Source organism: Equus caballus, chromosome 7, assembly GCF_041296265.1.
Source record: "Equus caballus isolate H_3958 breed thoroughbred chromosome 7, TB-T2T, whole genome shotgun sequence".
NCBI classification, from domain to species: Eukaryota; Metazoa; Chordata; class Mammalia; order Perissodactyla; family Equidae; genus Equus; species Equus caballus.
In genome coordinates this window covers 46,891,575-46,909,203 of record NC_091690.1, presented here as the reverse complement: position 1 = coordinate 46,909,203, position 17,629 = coordinate 46,891,575, and the positions used below count along the sequence as shown (strand labels likewise).

The window sequence follows — 17,629 nt, the reverse complement described above, 5'->3', positions numbered from 1 at the left end:
GCGCTGCCTTGGCTGTGGCACTCCACCAGGCTGCACACAGCGCCCTTCCCATAATCTCCTCTAGTCGCAGCGATACGGCTCGTGAGCGCCACACAGAACTTCACTCCGCCGCAGTGTACGTGAGCAGCTCTCTCCGGGAGCAGCCTTGTTCTCTCTCCCCAACGAGACCTTGAGGGGGCTGGGGGCAGGAGCCGAGTCTGCTGCACCCCGATCTCATGATCGTGCTGGCCCCGAGCGAGGCTCCCACGAACGTTTGTTTTGTACACAAACACCCTCCCACCTTGTGGTTTGCCAAAAAAGGCAAACCAGAGCAGCTTTGTTTACTGGGTTTCCTAAGATGCCCCAACGCTAGCGCGCTTTGCTCATCCAATGAACACGTGTGCCAGATAAAAAGCACCAACATCAACAGAAGTGAAGGGCTTCCCATTTCCTTCCTGTGATCTGTCCCCACAGGACTCATTTAAGAGAAATGAAGGCTGACCCTTGTGTTCCACAGCAAAGGCCAAAGACGCCTCTTTCACCACCTGCCAGAATCATCTTCCTCTCTCCCCACCCCCGCCAGGACACACAGAAACTGCTGTCTCGGGCCAGCCCGGGGGGCCCCTGAGCCAGGGGGTCCCTGCCAAGAGAGGCCCCGATGACCTGCTGTGGGTGGGCCTGGCTGTCCCCAGCTTCCCCCTCTGAGGTCAGAGAAACTCCTGTGCCTCCAAGCAGCCTGCTGCTCATCTCTGCACAAAATATTTTCCCTCCGTGGGTAATTTATTTTCTATCCCACATCTTGGGAAAAAAAAGGAGTGCTACTCACTAAGTGCCCTAAGCATGCAGTAAGGAAGTCATCTCTAAACTTTCGAGAAGCTGAGGTTATCTTAGATGCTAATAAGGAAATGGAACCATGCTATGTAATGTTAGGTGTTTTCTTCTGGAAGGAGGAAATTCTATACATATGTTGACAAGTGAGGGAAATCTGATCCACCAGGAAGTGGGAACGGAGGGTGCAGCACAGGACGTGCAAGGATGCGATTTCCCGATAAAAACACGGATCGTGCACACGCAGAGGAGGCTCCACCGTGGCAGTGTGCTGAGGGTTGCTTCCTGGCCTTGGACGCCATCCCATTCAGCTGATTGCTCTCCTGGGCCAGACCTCAGCGTTGGGGGAATGGGGGAAGGAGAGACAGAACTCAACTATTTTTTGCAACTTGTCTGTAAGCCCCAAATTATTCCAAAATGAAAAGTTTTTGTAAAAGCCTGGAAGGGCAATCGTGACAGCAGCACACGTGGGTGTCCCCCATGGGGTCTGTTCTCAGCACTTCACAAACACGAGCCCACACGTGAGCTCGGGGGCCCGGTTCTCAACCTCGGCACCGAGGGCACTTGGGGCTGGATCATGCCGTGTCATGGGAGACAGGGCCATCCTGTGTGCAGTAGGATTTCGAGCAGCACGGCCCTGACCCATTAAAGCACAGTGCCACCCCCCACGCCAACTGTGCAAACCAAATACGTCTCTAGACGCTGCCGAATTCCTCCCCCACCAGGCTGAGAATCACTGAAGGAAAGGGGAGGTACTCTTATTACCCCGTATTTACAGACGGAGGAAACTGAGACCCAGAGCGAGCCATCTGTGGCACGCAGAGAGCAGGAGAGCTGGGATGAAGCCCGGTTTCGGTTCAAAAGTGAAGCACTTAGCCACACACCAGGTGGCCTTGCAGCCCATCCAGCCCTACTCGGAGGTCGTCTTCGAATGGGCCCTCAGCGAGGGGCACCACACCCCGAAGCCTGCACCCCGCCCCCCCCCCCACCAGCTGTGAGACCCCCCGGGGCTGGAGGAAGCTCCACGAAGCTTTCACTTTTCCCTGTGTGCACGTCTTCGTAATTTAGACTTTCCTCAGCGGCGCATATTAGGGCACTGCTTTTCTCTAAAAGAACCTAGTATGGTCACCCAGCCCTTCTGCCAGGACGGGTCTGCCCTGCAAGCAGAGGCACAATGACCAGGGTCCACCTGAATGTCCGGGTACCTGAGGTCCGCAGCTTCCTCCTCTTGGTCATTGTCTCCCTCCCTTGAGAAACCTGGAAACAACCACCAAGCACCGTGGTTACACTCAGTCCCGGCCCCGGGGACTGACCCTGCCTCACGGAGGGCACACGCCTGTCCCCACCTGGCCATTCGGGGTCATTGGGGACTCCAGAGGGGCCGCGTGGGGCCCTTCGGGGTCATCCGGGACTCCAGAGGGGCCGCCTGGGACACTTCAAGGGGGGGGTCCTTCCGGCCACCCGGGCCTGGGAGGGCCGGAGTCCCTTGGGCCCGCCAGGCCCACACCGACCTGGGCTGGAGGAGGCGTCCGGTGTCGCTGTCCTGTGGCGAACTAGGCAGGTCGGCCTGGGTCTGCTGGGGAAAGTCGGTTAAATTAAATTTTCTGCATTAATTTTTTGGAGAGAACACAAATTGGCCCTCACAGGGCGGAAGGGCCAGCGCTGCGGCCCCGACTTCTGGTGACCAGGCCCACACTAACCCCACCCCAAACCCCAAAAAGTGAGGACCGCCCAGACCAAGCCCCAGACGTGAGACCGCAGCCCGTAGGTGGCCCTGGGACGCCGCCACCCCTGTCCCCCGCGTGCGCTCCGCCTCTTTCCCGCGCACTGCGAGGCTCCGCCGCGCGCATGCGCGAAGCCAGCCCCGCCCCTCACTCTTGCACACGCTCCGCCTATTTCCCGCGCAACCTGTGGCACCGCCCGCCGCCCCGCAACGCGCATGCGCATTCGCGCACTACCTGCCGGGAGTTGTAGTTTCAGTGCGGCGGGCCCGGCAGTCCAGTGGCCGAGCTCTGGTGCCGAGGCGCCCAAAGGCCGAAGTGGAAGTGGGGCGGCGACCCTGGGGGGCGACGGAGCGGGGTCGCTGGGCGCCAGGCGCCAACAAGGGACGCGGGGTTCAAGAAGGGCGCGTGCGCGGCGATAGGCCCCGGGGGAGGAGGCAGGGCAAGGCCAGGCGAGGGGGCGGGTGGTCCGGGCGTCCAGCCTGGAAGATGCACAAGAGGAAGGGACCCCCGGCACCCCCGGGCCGAGGCGCCGCCGCCGCCCGCCAGGTGAGTCTGTACCCCACCTACCCCGCACCCCCGGCCCCGCCGGAGGAACTCTCTCACCTCCGTCACAGGTTCAGCGGCGGGCCCCACCCCCAGGGGAACCCGATCTCCAACCCCAGGTGAGCCCCGGTCCCCGCCCCCCAGATGAGGTGAACCCTCCAGAGTGCGGCCTACTGGCCACGGTTCCCCAGCTTCTGGCGCGCCACCCCGGGCTCAGGGCCACCTGTTGCCGCAGCAGCTCCACTCGGGGAGGGGAAGGCCTCGGACCTGGGGTAGGAAGGCCAGTTACTGCTCCCCGGGCCCAGCGCCCTTCCAACCCTCGCATCAGCCGGTGGCCAGGTCAGACTCTTTTGATCCCCATTGTACGGACGAGGACACTGAGGCCCAGAGTAGTGAAGACACCTGCCAAGGTCACAGGGATTAACAGCTTGGCCAGAGCTAAGTGCAGATCCAGAAGCACCGCCATGAGCCCAGAGGACTGTGCCTGGGCCCCTTCTCCGTCCCCCATCTCCTCTGCCTCAGTTGTGGGGAGAGTTTTATTTTTCTTGACTCTGATGGAAGGAGCCCAGGCTGTGGTTTCGTGCCCAGGTCTTACAGTCCGCCCGACCTGAAGTTCCCTTTTGGCTTCTGCGCATTGGACACCTGGCTGCACAGCTGTCAGCCTCAGTTTCCTCTTCTGTAAAATGGAGGCCCTAAGATTCCCTATGTCACAGACAGTTGTGAGAATTCACTGAGATCGTTTGTGGAAAGTGCTGGAACATAGCACTCAATAAGTTTTATCATTTATGGAAAGTGCTAGAACACAGCAGTCAATAAGTGTTATCGTCATCATTATTACTGTTAGATGGAACTTTCCTTAATTGCCAGGCTTTGGCCATCTTTGACCCTCAGAAGGGCGATTTTGTACAGTTCAACCTAACATTATCAGGTCATGATTGCTGATCAGCCAGGATGAACAGACAGGTCTGTTACACAGCAAAGACCCCACTTTCAACTTCTACATGTTGTCAGGGTTCTGTTTGTTCCCGATGCCTCCGCCCCTCCTGCATGACTCCCTCTGCTGAAGATGCTGGAAGGAAAAGCCCGGGTGTGCGGAGCGGCTTTGCTCTGGGATGGGGTGTGAGGCCTGCTGTGCCCGCTGACCTTGGGCAGCAGCACATCAGGACTGTGGGCTCAGAGCAGCACGCTGGGTCCCTCCACCTGCCCTTTGCCCCATGTAGATCTGTGCCAGAGGGCCTGGCCCGTCTTGAGACACCTGTGGCATTCTGGGCCTGTTCCTGCCTCCTGGTACTCCCCAGGAAATGGCTTTTCCCGGGAACCCTGGATTCTCTTCCTCCTGAGGGGACTCCAGGTCGATCATGACTGCCTCTGGGCGGGTGGGATGCGTCCCGAGGTCTGACTGGACCCCCGCTGCTCCCGCAGCTGGGCCTGCTGGTTGACCTCTCCCCTGATGGCCTGCTGGTCCCCGAGGACGGAGTTAATGACGAGGAGCTGGAGGCTGAGTTCTTGGCCCTGGTAGGGGGCCAGCCGCAAGCTCTGGAGAAGCTCAAAGGCAGAGGTGAGACTCAACGCCCCTGAAGATCTGAGCTTTGGTGTGGGCTGGGCTCAGAGCTGGGCACCGGGGAGACGGAGCGGGGCCCTGTCCTCCAGAACCCCCAGTCTGGGGAAGAGGTTAAGCGATCAACTCTGGACCCAGAGGGAGGGTTCGAATCCCAGCTCTGCCACTTACTGGTTGTGTCACCGGATGAGTCCCAGTACCTGTGTGGGCTTCGGTTTCCCCACCTGTAAGATGGGAATCATACCACTCCTACATCACAGGAGTCAACCTCCTGGTGTTCATAAAGCCTTTCACACAGGGCCCAGCTGGTCCTCCAGCTTGCTGTCCCGTGCTCAGCGCTGGGACAGGGCACAGAGTGATGGGAGAGGATGGGTTCCCGGAGGAGGCACCCACCATGGGGAGGGCCAGGTGGAGAGTTGGGGAGGGGTCACAGCACGTGCAAAGGCCCCAGGGGAGATGGCAGGGCCAGTGGACTCTGCAGTGGCCGAGTGGGGCTGGAGCTCAGAGGGTAAACGGAGTCTTTACACTTTTTAGCTAATACAGTCAATCATCATTATTTGTGAATTCCGTATTTGTGAATTTACCTACTAGCTACAGTTTCTTTGGAACACCAAAATCACTTTTTGTGGGACTTTTACAGTCATTCACAGGCGTGTACTGAGCCACAGAAAGATAATCTCCCAACGCCATCCCCAGGCGAGGCAGAGCTCTGTCTTATCTCATCGCGTTTTGTAAGCAAGCGTCCTTTTCTCAGTCTGTTTAGTGCCGCATTTTTCTCATTTTGGTGCTTTTTGTTGGTGATTTTGCTCTTCAAAATGGCCCTGAAACATAGTGCTGAGTGCTGTCTCGTGTCCCTCAGCACAAGAAGGCTCTGACGTCCCCTGTGGAGAAATTCCATGTGGGGTGAGCTTCATTCAGGCATGAGTGACGGGGCCGTCAGCCTTGAGTTCACTGTTAACACTCAGCAAATGTAGGAAATAAGGTGTCTTTCCTTAGAAACACGCATAAAACAGGGTCTTGTATTGACCGGTTGGTGAACATACTGTGACCAGAGGCTCACAGAAACCTAACCCCGTATTTCCTCCAGGAGCCATGGTTCAGCATCCGCTAATTCGGTGTTTGCGACAACTTTATATGCCATAACGACCCTGAATAACAAGAAGATCTCAAATAACAAAGTGCTGACCATGTGCTGTTCCAGGAGCTTCATTTACCTTTAGTCCCCAAGTCTCCTAGTGAGGGAGAAACTGTTGTTTACCCCATGGAACAGAGCGGGAGATTGAGGCCCAGGGAGGACGTGACTTGCTTGGGGTCCGCGGTGGGAAGGCTGCAGTCAGGCTCGGCTCAGGCTTGACGAGGAGGAGGTGGGCGGGCAAGGCCGGCAGGGACCAGATCACACATGTGGCCCGAGGGCAGCAGGGTGCCATGCACGGCCAGGGAGGCACCTGCCACCCCGCTCCCCGATACCCTGTTCTTGGGGGCTGTGGGTGATGGGGACCGGAGGCCAGGGACTCTTGAAGGATGCTGGTCCAGCTGGGCCTCCCCTGCTGCCAGGTCCCCTGCCCATGGAGGCCATTGAGAAGATGGCCAGCCTGTGCATGAGAGACCCGGATGAGGAGGAGGAGGGCACGGACGAGGAGGACGTGGAGGCTGATGACGACCTGCTGGTGAGCGCCCTGGGTCGGGTGGGGGGCCCCCTCCTGTGGCTGTCCTGTCCTGCGGGTCCTCACCCCCAGGCCCCCACCCACTGTGTGTCCCTAGGCGGAACTGGATGAGGTCCTCGGGGAGGAGCAGAAGGCTCTGGAGCCACGCCCTCCCGTGGTCCAGGTAAGTGCCACTGGCCCTGCTCCCTATAGCCTGGGGTCCAGGCCCTCCCCTGCCCCTCGCAGCCGTGTGACCTTGGGCAGGGACAGGACAGCTGCACTGGGAACAGGGACGTGATTTCTGCCCCACTGGGGTGGGGGCAGCTGGCCCAGGGCCAACGTGCCCGGTGCGCAGTAGGCTCTCAACCGAGCGAACTCTCAGGGTCACCACCCCAACCGTGCGCCTGGCCCCTTCCACAGCCGAAGACCGTGGCCCCGGGCCCAGGCGTGGAGGCCACCTTGCAGGAGAGGCTGGCCCTCTACCAGACAGCGATCGAAAGCGCTCGGCAAGCTGGAGACGGTGCCAAGGTGCGGCGCTACGACCGGGGCCTGAAGGTGAGCGGCCAGACAGGAGGGTGGGGACCCAGCCACCGCCCTGCACCTGGTCTGCGTTCCTCTGAAACCACGTTCACACCCCCTCCCAGACTCTGGAGAGCCTGCTGGCCTCTGTCCGCAAGGGCAACGCCGTCGACGAAGCGGACATCCCGCCGCCCGTGGCCGTGGGGAGGGGCCCAGCCGCCATGCCCAGCCATACCCCTGCTCCCGCCCCACCGGGCCCTCCCGCCCCACCAGCCCCGGAGCCCAGGGTGTTCGTGGAAGGTCCTCCGCTCACTGCCCCCACGTCATCTCTGGGCTTGGCTAAGCCCCAGTCGCCCTCAGGTAGGCCAGGGGCAGGGCCGGGCTGACGTGGAATGGGGATACTCAGCGGCAGGCCCCTCTGGGGGCGCAGGCACTCATTGGGTATTTTTCACACCCCTCTCCTTCAAGGTCCTCCTGCCCCTGGAGTTCATTAATACCTTCCAAGGGCACATGGGCGCACAGAGAGGTTTTTTTGTGTATGGTGTTGGTAAAATATACATAACCTACTCTTTGCAATTTTAACCATTTTTCAGTGTGTAATCGAGTGGCATTTAGCACTTCGCAATGTTGTGCAACCATTGCCTCTGTCATTTCCAAAACTTTCTCATCGCCATAAGCAGAAACTTTCCCCATTGACCAGTGGCTCCCCGCGACCCCTCCCTGGCCCCTGTGGCCTCGAGTCTACCTTCTGTGTCCGTGGGTTTGCCTGTCCCAGCATCCCAGTAAGTAGACCCAGGCAGAGTCCGTCCTTCCTTGCCTGGCTTCTTTCACGTGGCCTAACGTCGCAGCATGTGTCAGCGCTCCGTGCCCTTTTAAGGACATTCCCAGACTTGGAGTTTTGAGTGAATGATTCCCAAGCCCTTGACTTGTCTGTCTTCTCTCCTAAAACTTGCGTCTGCTCGTCGCAAGAGGTTTCTGTTGCCAACCTCTCCCTTCCCACTTGCCCTCCTCCCACTGTAGGAAGGAGCCCCCATCCCAGCTTCCAGAAGATGAGCACGGGCCTCTGCCCCGGGGCACACGCTGCCCTGGTGGGAACCAGGGAAACATCCTACATGCCGGCCTGGGGCGGAGAAAGTGGGCCCTGGCTTTCTGAACCCTCCACAGCCAGGCTGGTCTGTAAACCGTGGTTTTTGGCAAAGTTCAAAGAGGACTATTGGAGATTGTCACCTGAAATTCTCAGTTGAAATCACCACAAATGTTTCCCAGGGGTTTTAGGGCCTAGCGTGGCAGGGGCCCAGGGGAGTCCTGGGAGCGGTGGGCCCAGCCCCGACTGTGGGCCAGAAGCGCCCTGCCGGTCAGATCTTACTCCTGGCCTACAAAAACAGTGGATCACAAAGGTCACGGTGTTTAGGCTTTGCTCAGTCACGTGCTCATAGCAATTGGGACAATAATTCAACCTGGAAGAAAACTTTGTTGTGACAGGAAACAAAACCAATTAACTGCCAAGGCGTCTGGCTTCCACCTGCAGATGCCTTCTCAGGCGGGGCCGCCCGAGCTGAAAGCCCGGGTCCTGCCATCAGTCTGAGAAGCGCTGCGCGCTGCTCTCCAGGGCTGTCTAGGGCTCATGGACACTGGGCAGTGTACTGTTTTCCTTTGCCTTTTTATACCAACAGTTGTTCCTGTCGCTTTGAGCCGCGAGCGCCTGCCCCTGAAAGCGTCAAGCTTGTGATTCGAAGCTGCCTAACGTGCTGTTGCAATGGTAGCTTCATCCTCTGTTCCCAGCTTTCCGCCATGCTGCGTGGATGCATTTTGGTTGCACAAGTGTACAATAGGGTGGTCCAACAAAAACTCTCACGTACCCACATGTATCGTGTTAGGATGCAGTTCTAGAGGGATATGGATGTAAACAAAAGAAGACATGAAACTTCTGGCTGCTCAAAGTGAGGCCCAGGATAGATTTAAAGAGTAAATGTTGGTATATGCTCCAAAGAATGGAAAGCAGGGACCTGGAGAGAGATCTGTACACTCGTGTCCACACCAGCATCGTTCACAATAGCCAGAACACGGAGCAACCCAGTGTCCATCGCTGGACCAATGGGTCAACACCGTGTGGTCCGTCTATACAATAGAATGTTATTCAGGCTTAAAAAGGACATTCTGTCACATGCAACAACGTGGCTGAGACTTGAGAACATTATGCTCAGTGAAATAAGATGGTCACAAAAGGACAAAAGCTGTATGATGCCACTTAGGGCAGGTCCCTGGAGGAGTGAGATGCATAGAGACAGGAAGTGGACGGTGAGGCCAGGGGCTGGGGGACGGGGTGGGGAGTTGTTTCGTGGGGACAGAGTTTCAGTTCTGGAAGATGAAAAGAGTTCTGGAGATGGACGATGGGGATGGTTGCACGACAGTGAGAATGTGCTTAATGCCACTGAACTGGACACTTAAAAAAGATGAAAATGGTGGGTTTTATGTTATGTGTATTTTACCACAATTTTAAAAAATGAAAGTGAATATTGGTGACTTTCAAATCACCACAGGAGTTGAGATACGTTAAATTTTAAAGAGCAGCGTGATGGTGTTCTTTTTCAAATGTCAATATTTGCAAGACGTTGGGAATGACAAGCTTGGCCACTTTTTAAACATAAGATGAAAAGTTTTGGATGTCAACTTAAAAGTGTGTCAGGGGACATAAGGTTTTTCAAAATTCTCTTGGGGGCAAAACAGTAGTGGCTCAGGAGCCTGCCAGACCTGGGGCTGAGTCCCCACTGTGCCGTCTTCAAGCTGTGTGACCTCGGGGAGGCAGCATCCTCTCTCTGAGCCTCAATTCTCACGTCTGTAAAATGGGCCCAAGATCAGTCTTTGTTGAGAGAATAAAGTAACAATGGTGTGTGCGGAGAACTCAGCTAAGCCCTGGCTGCATCCTGTTCACCGTTCCCCTTGCAGGTTCCTGCAGCCCTGGCCCCCTGGCCCCGCTGCAGAGCCGCCAGCGCGAGTACAAGCTGGCGGCCCTCCACGCCAAACAGCAGGGAGATAACGCAGCTGCCACCAGGCTCTTCCGCGTGGCCAAGGTGCGTCCAGACAGGCGGACAGAGCTGGACGGGCAGTACAGGACGCTTCTGACATTTCGTGGTGGCAAAGAACTTGGCCTCCGGAGTCAGACAGGCCTGGATCTGGATCCCGGCTTGTCACTTCCTAGGTGTACTTTGCTGCCTCCTGAAGCCTCAGTTTACCCCCTCTGTGAAATGGGCGTCAGTGTGAGAAGAGGCTTCGGCACCATGGTGCAAAGGCAGGGACAGAGCTGGGAGTCTGTGTTGTGTGGCGGGGCGTGGCGGCTCCTGGCCCCCAGCTGCAGCCTCCTCTCTGATCTGCTTCCTTCTCCCAGAGCTTTGACGCCATCCTGGAGGCGCTGAGCCGGGGGGAGCCTGTGGACCTGTCCCACCTACCCCCTCCACCTGGTGAGGACCCCATCCTGCCCGCCCCGTAGGACTGCTGCAGGCTTACACCCAGTTCCTTCTAATGCTGCTCCCCGTTGGGCGCGCCTGGGAACTCTCTCAGGTCGGACCAACCTGGGGCGGCCACAAGTAAGCACCTCATTGGATGGAACTTTCTGCCCCCAGACCAGCTGCCCCCAGACCCACCGTCCCTGCCACCGCAGCCTCCAGCTCCCGCCATGGTGCCCTCCACACCAGGTAGGCTCCTGGGACCCTCTGGGGTGGCAGGCTGGGGCCAGACAGTCTCCCGTTCCCTAGACTCTTAACCCTGCCCCCCGTCCGGCCCAGAGGGTCCCGCAGCCCCGCGGACTCTCCTGGAGGCGCTGGAGCAGCGGATGGAACGGTACCGTGCGGCCGCAGCGCAGGCCAAGGCCAAAGGCGACGAGCGGAAGGCTCGCATGCACGAGCGCATCGTCAAGGTGAGTCGGGGCCAGGCAGGCGCACGGCCTTGGAGATGCTGCCCGGCAGCCCTCACACTCCTGTCCCCCGCAGCAATACCAAGATGCCATCCGAGCCCACAAAGCTGGCCGGGCTGTGGATGTGGCCGAGCTCCCCGTGCCCCCAGGTAGGCCGCGCCCCTGCCCCCACTCCTCCAGCCTCTGAGCCTTGCAGGGGCTCTTCCTCTGCCTGTGCAGGCTCAGGGAGCTGATCGACACATGTGGGGACTCCGCAAGCTTGCTAGACAGTTGGTAGCTTGCAATCGGTCACGATGGGAGTGTTGACACCATGGAAATGAGCAAACTCTAAGAATCAGGTTCATTTGGAGAGCCGGGTCCCCACCTGTCACTGTCTGATTCTGTTTTCTTGGTGTTGGGCTCACTCCTCCCCAGTCAGCAGCTCTCAGCCTTACAGACACTGACTCAGCCTCCCGTCAGTCCCCCGGTGGGTGGAGGCCTCCTCTGGGTTCTCAGAGCTGCCTGTGTCCCCCATGAGTGCAATTACCTCTCTGCACCTCGGTCCCCTGGGCATCCCTCCAGGCCAGGACCAGCCCTGTGCCAGAACCCCCATCCCGCAGCACTTACCTGCGGGAATCTGGTTGAGGCCTCGGGTCAGGCGAGAGGAGCCACACGGCAGGAGGGAGGTGGAAGGCACTGGGGTCTGCGCGTAACCCAGAGCAGCTCCTTCCTGAATGCGGAGGAGCCTCAAAGGCCCCAGGCTGCTTAGAAGGAGGAACCCACGGCTCCACCATCATGGCTTGGGTCTCCCCTTCCTGACCCGGCCCTGACCGGCCGCCCAGGCTTTCCCCCCATCCAGGGCCTGGAGGCCACTGAGCCCACCCAGCAGAGCCTGGTGGGGGTCCTGGAGACTGCCATGAAGCTGGCCAACCAGGACGAAGGCCCGGAGGATGAAGAGGATGAGGTGCCTAAGAAGGTGTGAGGGGCTGGGGCCTTGGGGAGTAGCAGGGCCTGGCAGCCCATCAAAGCCCTCACGGTCCCGGCCAAGAGCCGGACAGAACTGGCCTCACACCTGGACTGCCACGTCCTGGCTGTGTGGCCATGGACAAGTCCTCATGCTCCCTGAGCCTCAGTCTCCTCGTCTGTGGAGTGGGCGTGGTGATAGTAATAGTCCTCACCTCCCCGGGCCGGTGTGAAGGTTTGGCCAGAGCAGGACTGCGCGTGTGCTCAGCGCTGAGCAGAGACTCAGGGCCCCTGTTGTTGGTGTTGGGCCCGGGCCCTTTGGGGAGTGGACTTGTCGCGGGCACTGGGAAAGCTCTGACTTCCTCTCCATCCCTCAGCAGCCCAACAGCCCTCCGGCCCCCACGGCCCAGCCCAAGGCCCCCGCTCCAAGGGCACCCCAGTCAGGATCCACCTCAGCAGGCAAAGCAGCCCCCAAGGGCACATCCACCAGAGGTAGGTGTGCCCTCCCCTCCCGGCTGCCCGTGGCTGGCCATGGGCTGGGCAGCGCCTACAGATGCCCCTGTGTCCACAGCCCAGCAGCAGCTGGCCTTCCTGGAGGGCCGCAAGAAGCAGCTGCTGCAGGCCGCACTGCGGGCCAAGCAGAAGAACGATGTGGAGGGCGCCAAGATGCACCTGCGCCAGGCCAAGGGGCTGGAGCCCATGCTGGAGGCCTCGCGCAATGGGCTGCCTGTGGATATCGCCAAGGTGAATGCTCCTGGCCTGCTGGACCTGTCCAGGCACCTGCCCGACCGACTCCAGCTGCTTGGCAGCCACGTGACTCAGAGTGTGTTAGGCAGAGTCCAGGTTCAGTAACCAATAGGCCCCAGGGCAGTGGCTGAAACAAGACAGACTCACTGTGGTCTGGGGCCCAGGTGCCTCCCATCTGGTTGCCCTGTGCACCCAAAGAGATCGTCCTTGTGGTCCAAGTGGACCGCTGCTCTGTCAGCATCCAGCCCGTGGGAAAGGGTGAGAGAGAGAAAGGACAGGGCAAGCAGTTCCCTTTAAAGGGAGTGTCATGGAGCTGCCATCGCTTCTCCTTGCCTCCCATTGCCCAGAACTGAGTCACATGGCCACACCTAGCTGCAAGGGAGGCTGGGACATGTAGTTTCTTGCTGAGCTGCTGCCTGCCCAGCCAGAAGTCCATCGCTAGGGAATAGGGGGTTGGGGTCAGGTTTTGGGGGAGACAGCAGATTCTGCCTCTATGGGCAGGACCATGCACCTCTCTCTGAGCCTCGCTTTTCTCCTTGGAGGGGAAGAAAGAGCAGGGCAGGGGCCAGAGCGGTGGTCAGGAGGGTGGACGTTTCTGCAGAGCCCTGGCTGGGCCCCTCCCCATGAGCCCGTCCTCCCCACGAGCCCGTCCTCCCCAGGTGCCGCCGGCCCCCGTCAACAAGGATGACTTCACCCTGGTCCAGCGGCCGGGCCCGGGTCTGTCCCAGGAGTGCATCCGGCGCTACGGGGAACTCACCAGGCTCATTCGGCAGCAGCACGAGGTGAGGGGGGCCCTGGCCCAGGCACAGGCCTCCCCTGGTCATGGCCCCCGACCCTCCCCACACTGTCTCTGCTCCCCAGATGTGCCTGAACCACTCGAACCAGTTCACCCACCTGGGCAACATCGCTGAAACCAGCAAGTAAGCACCCCTGCCCCCACCCTGCCTGCCCTGGGGACCCGGGGCCTGAGCAGGCCCTCTCGCTGCAGATTTGAGAAGCTGGCGGAAGACTGTAAGCGGAGCATGGAGACTCTGAAGCAGGCCTTCGCCCGGGGGCTCCCCACACCCCCTGCCCGCTTCGAGCAGAGAACCTTCAGTGTCATCAAGTAAGGCCCTGACCCCCAAACAACCCCCGCCCAGATGCCCCTGTGGAGAGGGGTTTGCCCTCCCGAGAAGCTGGCAGACGACTTGCCGCTAGAAGAGAGTTTGGGTGGGTGGTGGGAGCACAGCACGTGCAAGGGTCCTGAGGCAGAAGGATGGCTATGGGGTATTGGTAGTGACACATTTGAGGATGGCGGTGATCTAGGGAGTGCAGAGATGTGACTTGTCCCAGGGGCCTGAGCAAGCCCGCCTGGTGGTGGTTGTTGGTCCTGCTCCAGTCCAGTCTTCCCACACCCCAGGGAATTGGGGTCATCTTTCCCATTTATGGATGAGGGTGCGTGCAGCCACTAGGATAACCACCTCGGATAACCTACACCCCTTACCCTGGCTCCCTCGTGTCTGTACAGTCTGGCTCCTGTCACCTCATCTCTGCCCACTGTCCCCACTTTGCTCACCTTCTGCCACACAGGCCTCTTTTCAGTCCCTCTGACACGCTAACCGACAGGCAGCCTCTCCCCTGGCTGTTGCCTCTGCGCAGACCCTCGTCCCCAGGTTTCCATGGAGCAGCTCCTTCTTGACACCCGGAGTCCCCTGTGATGTCACCTCCTCTGAGAGGCCCTCCCCGACCCACTGTCTAAGCAGCCCCGCTGAGCACACTCTGCTCACGCCACCTGGGCCCAGGGATGGGTGTCTCTCTCGCTGCCCTCCCTGGCAGTGAGCACGCCGGCCAGCACAGAGCAGGGGGCTTCAGAAACATTGTCAAATGAGGAGAAGGCCCCAGAGCAGCTGGGCACTGGCTGGGGAAGGGGAGGGGGCTCCAGAAATACCGGGCAGTGAAGGGAGGGTTCCCCAGAAGCAGCGCCACTGGCTGGTGCAAAGTCAGTACCGAATAAATGTGTGCAGACTGAAGAAAGGCCCCACCGGTGAGCCACGGGCAGAACTGGCCAGAGCACTCCAGTCTGTCCGGTTCTGAAACTGTAGCCCGGGGGCTGGAACGCCCCCGAAGGCCCGCGTGGCTCTGTCCCCCACCCCCGCCGAGGGAGAAGGGCTGGCAGGCAGTGAGGCTGAGGCGCCTGTCTCCCGCCTGCCCTCCCGAAGGCTCTTCCCTGACCTCAGCAGCAACGACATGCTTCTGTTCATCGTCAAGGGCATTGGCTTGCCCACGCCCCCAGGTGAGGGCGCGGGGGGGTGCTCAGGGCCATGGGGACCACCTCTCTGCCCGGCTCGGAGCCTCGTCTGACCCTCCTCTGCCCGCAGGGCTGTCCCCTGGTGACCTGGATGTCTTCGTTCGGTTCGACTTCCCCTATCCCAACGTGGTAGGTGGAGAGCCGAGGGGGGACGGGCGTGAGCCCCCTCAGGCCTGGGGTGGGGCGTCGGGCAGGGCTCCAGGGCCAGCGCCCAGCCCCTGAGCCTTCCTGCCTCCTGTCTGGTCACAGGAGGAAGCTCAGAAAGACAAGACCAGTGTGATCAAGAACACGGACTCCCCCGGTGAGCCGAGCCTCGGGTGGCGGCTCCCCCGCCCCTGCGGAAGGAGCAGGGGCCATGCCTAACCCCAACCCCTTCCTCCCGCCGTCCCGCTTCCCAAGCAGAGTTCAAGGAGCAGTTCAAGCTCTGCATCCACCGAGGCCACCGTGGCTTCCGCAGGGCCATCCAGACCAAGGGCATCAAGTTCGAAGTGGTCCACAAGGGGTGAGCTGGGGCTGTGGGCACTGCGGGGGCTCCCGGGGGCCAGGCGCTGCCGGGGCCAACCATCCCTCACGCACACAGGGGGCTGTTCAAGACCGACCGGGTCCTGGGCACAGCCCAGCTGAAGCTGGAGGCCCTGGAGACAGCGTGCGAGGTCCGGGAGCTCCTGGAGGTGAGGGGGAGGCTCACCCAGACGCCACGGTGTGCCACCCCACTCGGTGATGTCACCCAGATGCTCCCGCAGGCCACAGCCTCCCAGAGTCTCCTCTGCTGACCCAGACCCTCCCCTGGCGTGCCAGGGCTCCCCACCCCCAGCCCTCCCTACTCCCAGCACCCTGCTCCATCCTCGCCACCAGCTGTCTGAGCCATACCCAGGGCTCAGATTTTGGGAATTGCCCTGGTTCTGCCTGTCCCCAGCCCTGGACCCTCCCAACAGCCTCCTCTCCCACCCAGGTCCTGGACGGTCGCCGGCCCACAGGGGGCCGGCTGGAGGTGATGGTCCGGATTCGGGAGCCACTGACGGCCCAGCAGTTGGAGACCACAACCGAGAGGTGGCTGGTCATTGACCCCGTGCCGGCAGCTATGCCCCCCGTGAGGCTCCTAGACAGTGTGGCGGCCCCGGGAGGGAGGCTGGGTCAGGGCTGAGACTCAAGGCTCCTGCTTTCCTCTGAAGCAGGTTGCTGGGTCCAAAGGGAAGGCTCCCCCCGGACCTGCCCCCACGAGGGAGCCAGGGAACAGGTAGGTGGCTGGGCCAGGCCATCTGGAGAGAGCCCCCCTCTTTCTGTCTCAGCCCCTCCTGGACACTTTCCCATCAGGCACAAATTGGAGCATGTCCCTCCCTGCTTCAGAACCTTTCCTGGCTCCCCTTCTCCTGGAGGATCTAGTTTAAACTTCTTAGCTTGATCTTTAAGACCTTTTGTGATCTGATCACTGTCAGTATATTCAGCTTTTTGTCTCCGCACTTCTTCCTGTTGGTTCATGGTTACACCTAGTTTGCACTGGCCTCTGGGCTTCTTTCTATTACCAGGCCCTGAGCATCCCTACCCCCACACTTGCTTCCTGCTCCTCTGCCCAACTCTGTCTGCTTTCGGTCCCTTCTTGGCTGTGGCCTCCTCCAGGAAGCCCTCCCTGACCAACTGGCCTCCCAGTTGCCTGGGTGTGCAGCCATCATCCCCACTAGGCTGTGGGCTCAGCAAACTGGGGTGGGCCTGCCTTGTCTCCTGCTGTTCCCCAGTGCCCGGAGTGACTTGAATTAATGAAGTCGGGCGTGGGGATCCCTGCGGCCCCTCATCCCTCCCCTACCCCATAGATCAGCCCGGCCCCTGCATAGCCTCAGTGTACTGGCCTTCGACCAAGAGCGGCTGGAGCGGAAGGTGGGTGCTTGGGCCAGTCGTCTGTCCCCCTTGAGTGGGGTGGGACTAGGGGGTCTGTGGGCCCAGGCAGGGCCCTCACAGCCCCTCTGCCTCCCCCAGATCCTGGCCCTCAGGCAGGCACGGCGGCCAGTGCCCCCGGAGGTGGCCCAGCAGTACCAGGACATCATGCAACGCAGCCAGTGGCAGAGGACGCAGCTGGAGCAGGGGGGCCCGGGCATGCGGCGAGGTAGGGCTCCTGGCAGGCCCTCAGGGGAGGGGGGTCTGGCCCCCGGGCCTTCTGACCCCTGCTTACCCTCCTCCCCCCCCCTCCCCCACAGAGTATGTGGCCCAGCTGGAGCGGCAGCTGCAGTTTTACACGGAGGCCGCCCGGCGCCTGGGCAGCGACGGCAGCCGAGTGAGCCGGGCGAGGGGCGGGTGAGGGCTGGGAGGGCTTTTGGGGGCCGGGCCGCGCGGGCTGCCCACTGACCGCCCATTGCCCCCAGGAGGCTGCAAAGGAGGCACTGTACCGACGGAACCTGGTAGAGGGCGAGGTGAGCAGTGTGGGTGTCAAGGGTGGGGGTGGCTGTGGCCATGGCCCCTGACCCCAGCGCCTCTCCCCCAGCTGCAGCGGCTCCGCAGGTGAGGGGCTGACGGGGTGGGCAGCCCAGGCCCTGGCACCAGAGGAGCTGACGCGGCCGCAGACCAGACTAGCAGACAATCAGCGGACGGTCGGCTCCAAGTGGACATATTCCCCGTGGGGCCCACCCAGCCAGAGCTGCCCTGTCGGGGGCGTCGGGTCGGTGCCCACCAGCCAGCCCATGCCCCTCGCCCAGGCCTGGCTGGTCAGGCCCCGGAGAGTCCCGTTTGCACAGCCTGGGGGCGTCTGGCTCCTGGCCTCCATGGAGGTGGGGGAGGCTCGGACCAACCCTGAGGCCCCCGCAAGCACTTTACGTCCTGTCACTCCCAGCCTCAGCCCTGGAGCCCACCCACACCCCAAAGAAGCCACTGAGGCCAGCCAGAGCCTGCCAGCTCCCAGGGGTGCCCTGGCCCAGCTGGCCCAGGGCTGACAGGGGGAATAAACACCCAGGGCCACACCCA

General features: G+C 60.8%; 2 protein-coding genes across 17 annotated transcripts in view; one reads left to right on the top strand and one right to left on the bottom strand.

Moving 5' to 3' along the window:
* The window catches only part of BRME1 (break repair meiotic recombinase recruitment factor 1), a 16,880-nt gene extending 13,712 nt beyond the window's left edge, over nucleotides 1-3,168 (bottom strand). Inside the window, exons 1-3 of one of the 11 annotated variants that reach the window (XM_070273026.1) lie at nucleotides 2,766-3,168; nucleotides 2,319-2,380; nucleotides 2,013-2,064 (exon numbers count right to left, since the gene is read on the bottom strand). In XM_070273026.1, the coding sequence (XP_070129127.1) occupies nucleotides 2,013-2,043 (31 nt within the window). In that variant the 5' untranslated portion in view covers nucleotides 2,044-2,064; nucleotides 2,319-2,380; nucleotides 2,766-3,168. Of the gene's footprint in view, nucleotides 1-2,012; nucleotides 2,065-2,153; nucleotides 2,681-2,765 lie in introns of those variants that run through there. The other 10 variants (XM_070273025.1, XM_070273024.1, XM_023645257.2 and 7 more) reach the window with 10 other exon arrangements.
* CC2D1A (coiled-coil and C2 domain containing 1A) lies at nucleotides 2,944-17,629 on the top strand. Of its 6 annotated transcripts, none has more exons than XM_070273023.1 (29): nucleotides 2,944-3,077; nucleotides 4,497-4,632; nucleotides 6,187-6,299; nucleotides 6,394-6,459; nucleotides 6,696-6,830; nucleotides 6,920-7,154; nucleotides 9,741-9,865; nucleotides 10,180-10,252; nucleotides 10,415-10,486; nucleotides 10,577-10,707; nucleotides 10,781-10,853; nucleotides 11,526-11,659; nucleotides 12,027-12,138; nucleotides 12,218-12,390; nucleotides 13,053-13,175; nucleotides 13,255-13,313; nucleotides 13,382-13,498; nucleotides 14,592-14,665; nucleotides 14,751-14,809; nucleotides 14,930-14,981; nucleotides 15,083-15,182; nucleotides 15,261-15,351; nucleotides 15,633-15,730; nucleotides 15,853-15,917; nucleotides 16,489-16,552; nucleotides 16,652-16,778; nucleotides 16,870-16,946; nucleotides 17,035-17,082; nucleotides 17,154-17,629. In XM_070273023.1, exons 1-28 carry the CDS (start codon nucleotides 3,018-3,020, stop codon nucleotides 17,072-17,074), a joined length of 2,784 nt encoding a protein of 927 aa, XP_070129124.1. In that variant the 5' UTR covers nucleotides 2,944-3,017; the 3' UTR covers nucleotides 17,075-17,082; nucleotides 17,154-17,629. The 6 variants fall into 6 exon arrangements, with proteins under 6 accessions (XP_070129124.1, XP_070129123.1, XP_023501022.2 ...); XM_070273022.1 differs by having other exon boundaries at nucleotides 15,633-15,770; nucleotides 15,856-15,917; XM_023645254.2 differs by having other exon boundaries at nucleotides 15,633-15,770.

Coding starts and splice junctions, on each gene's coding strand:
- CC2D1A (XM_023645252.2), top strand. CDS start 3,018: ATGCACAAGAGGAAGGGACCCCCGGCACCCCCGGGCCGAGGCGCCGCC. Junction 13,499..14,591: donor AGAACCTTCAGTGTCATCAA/GTAAGGCCCTGA, acceptor GCCCTCCCGAAG/GCTCTTCCCTGACCTCAGCA. Junction 15,771..15,852: donor TGCCGGCAGCTATGCCCCCC/GTGAGGCTCCTA, acceptor TTTCCTCTGAAG/CAGGTTGCTGGGTCCAAAGG.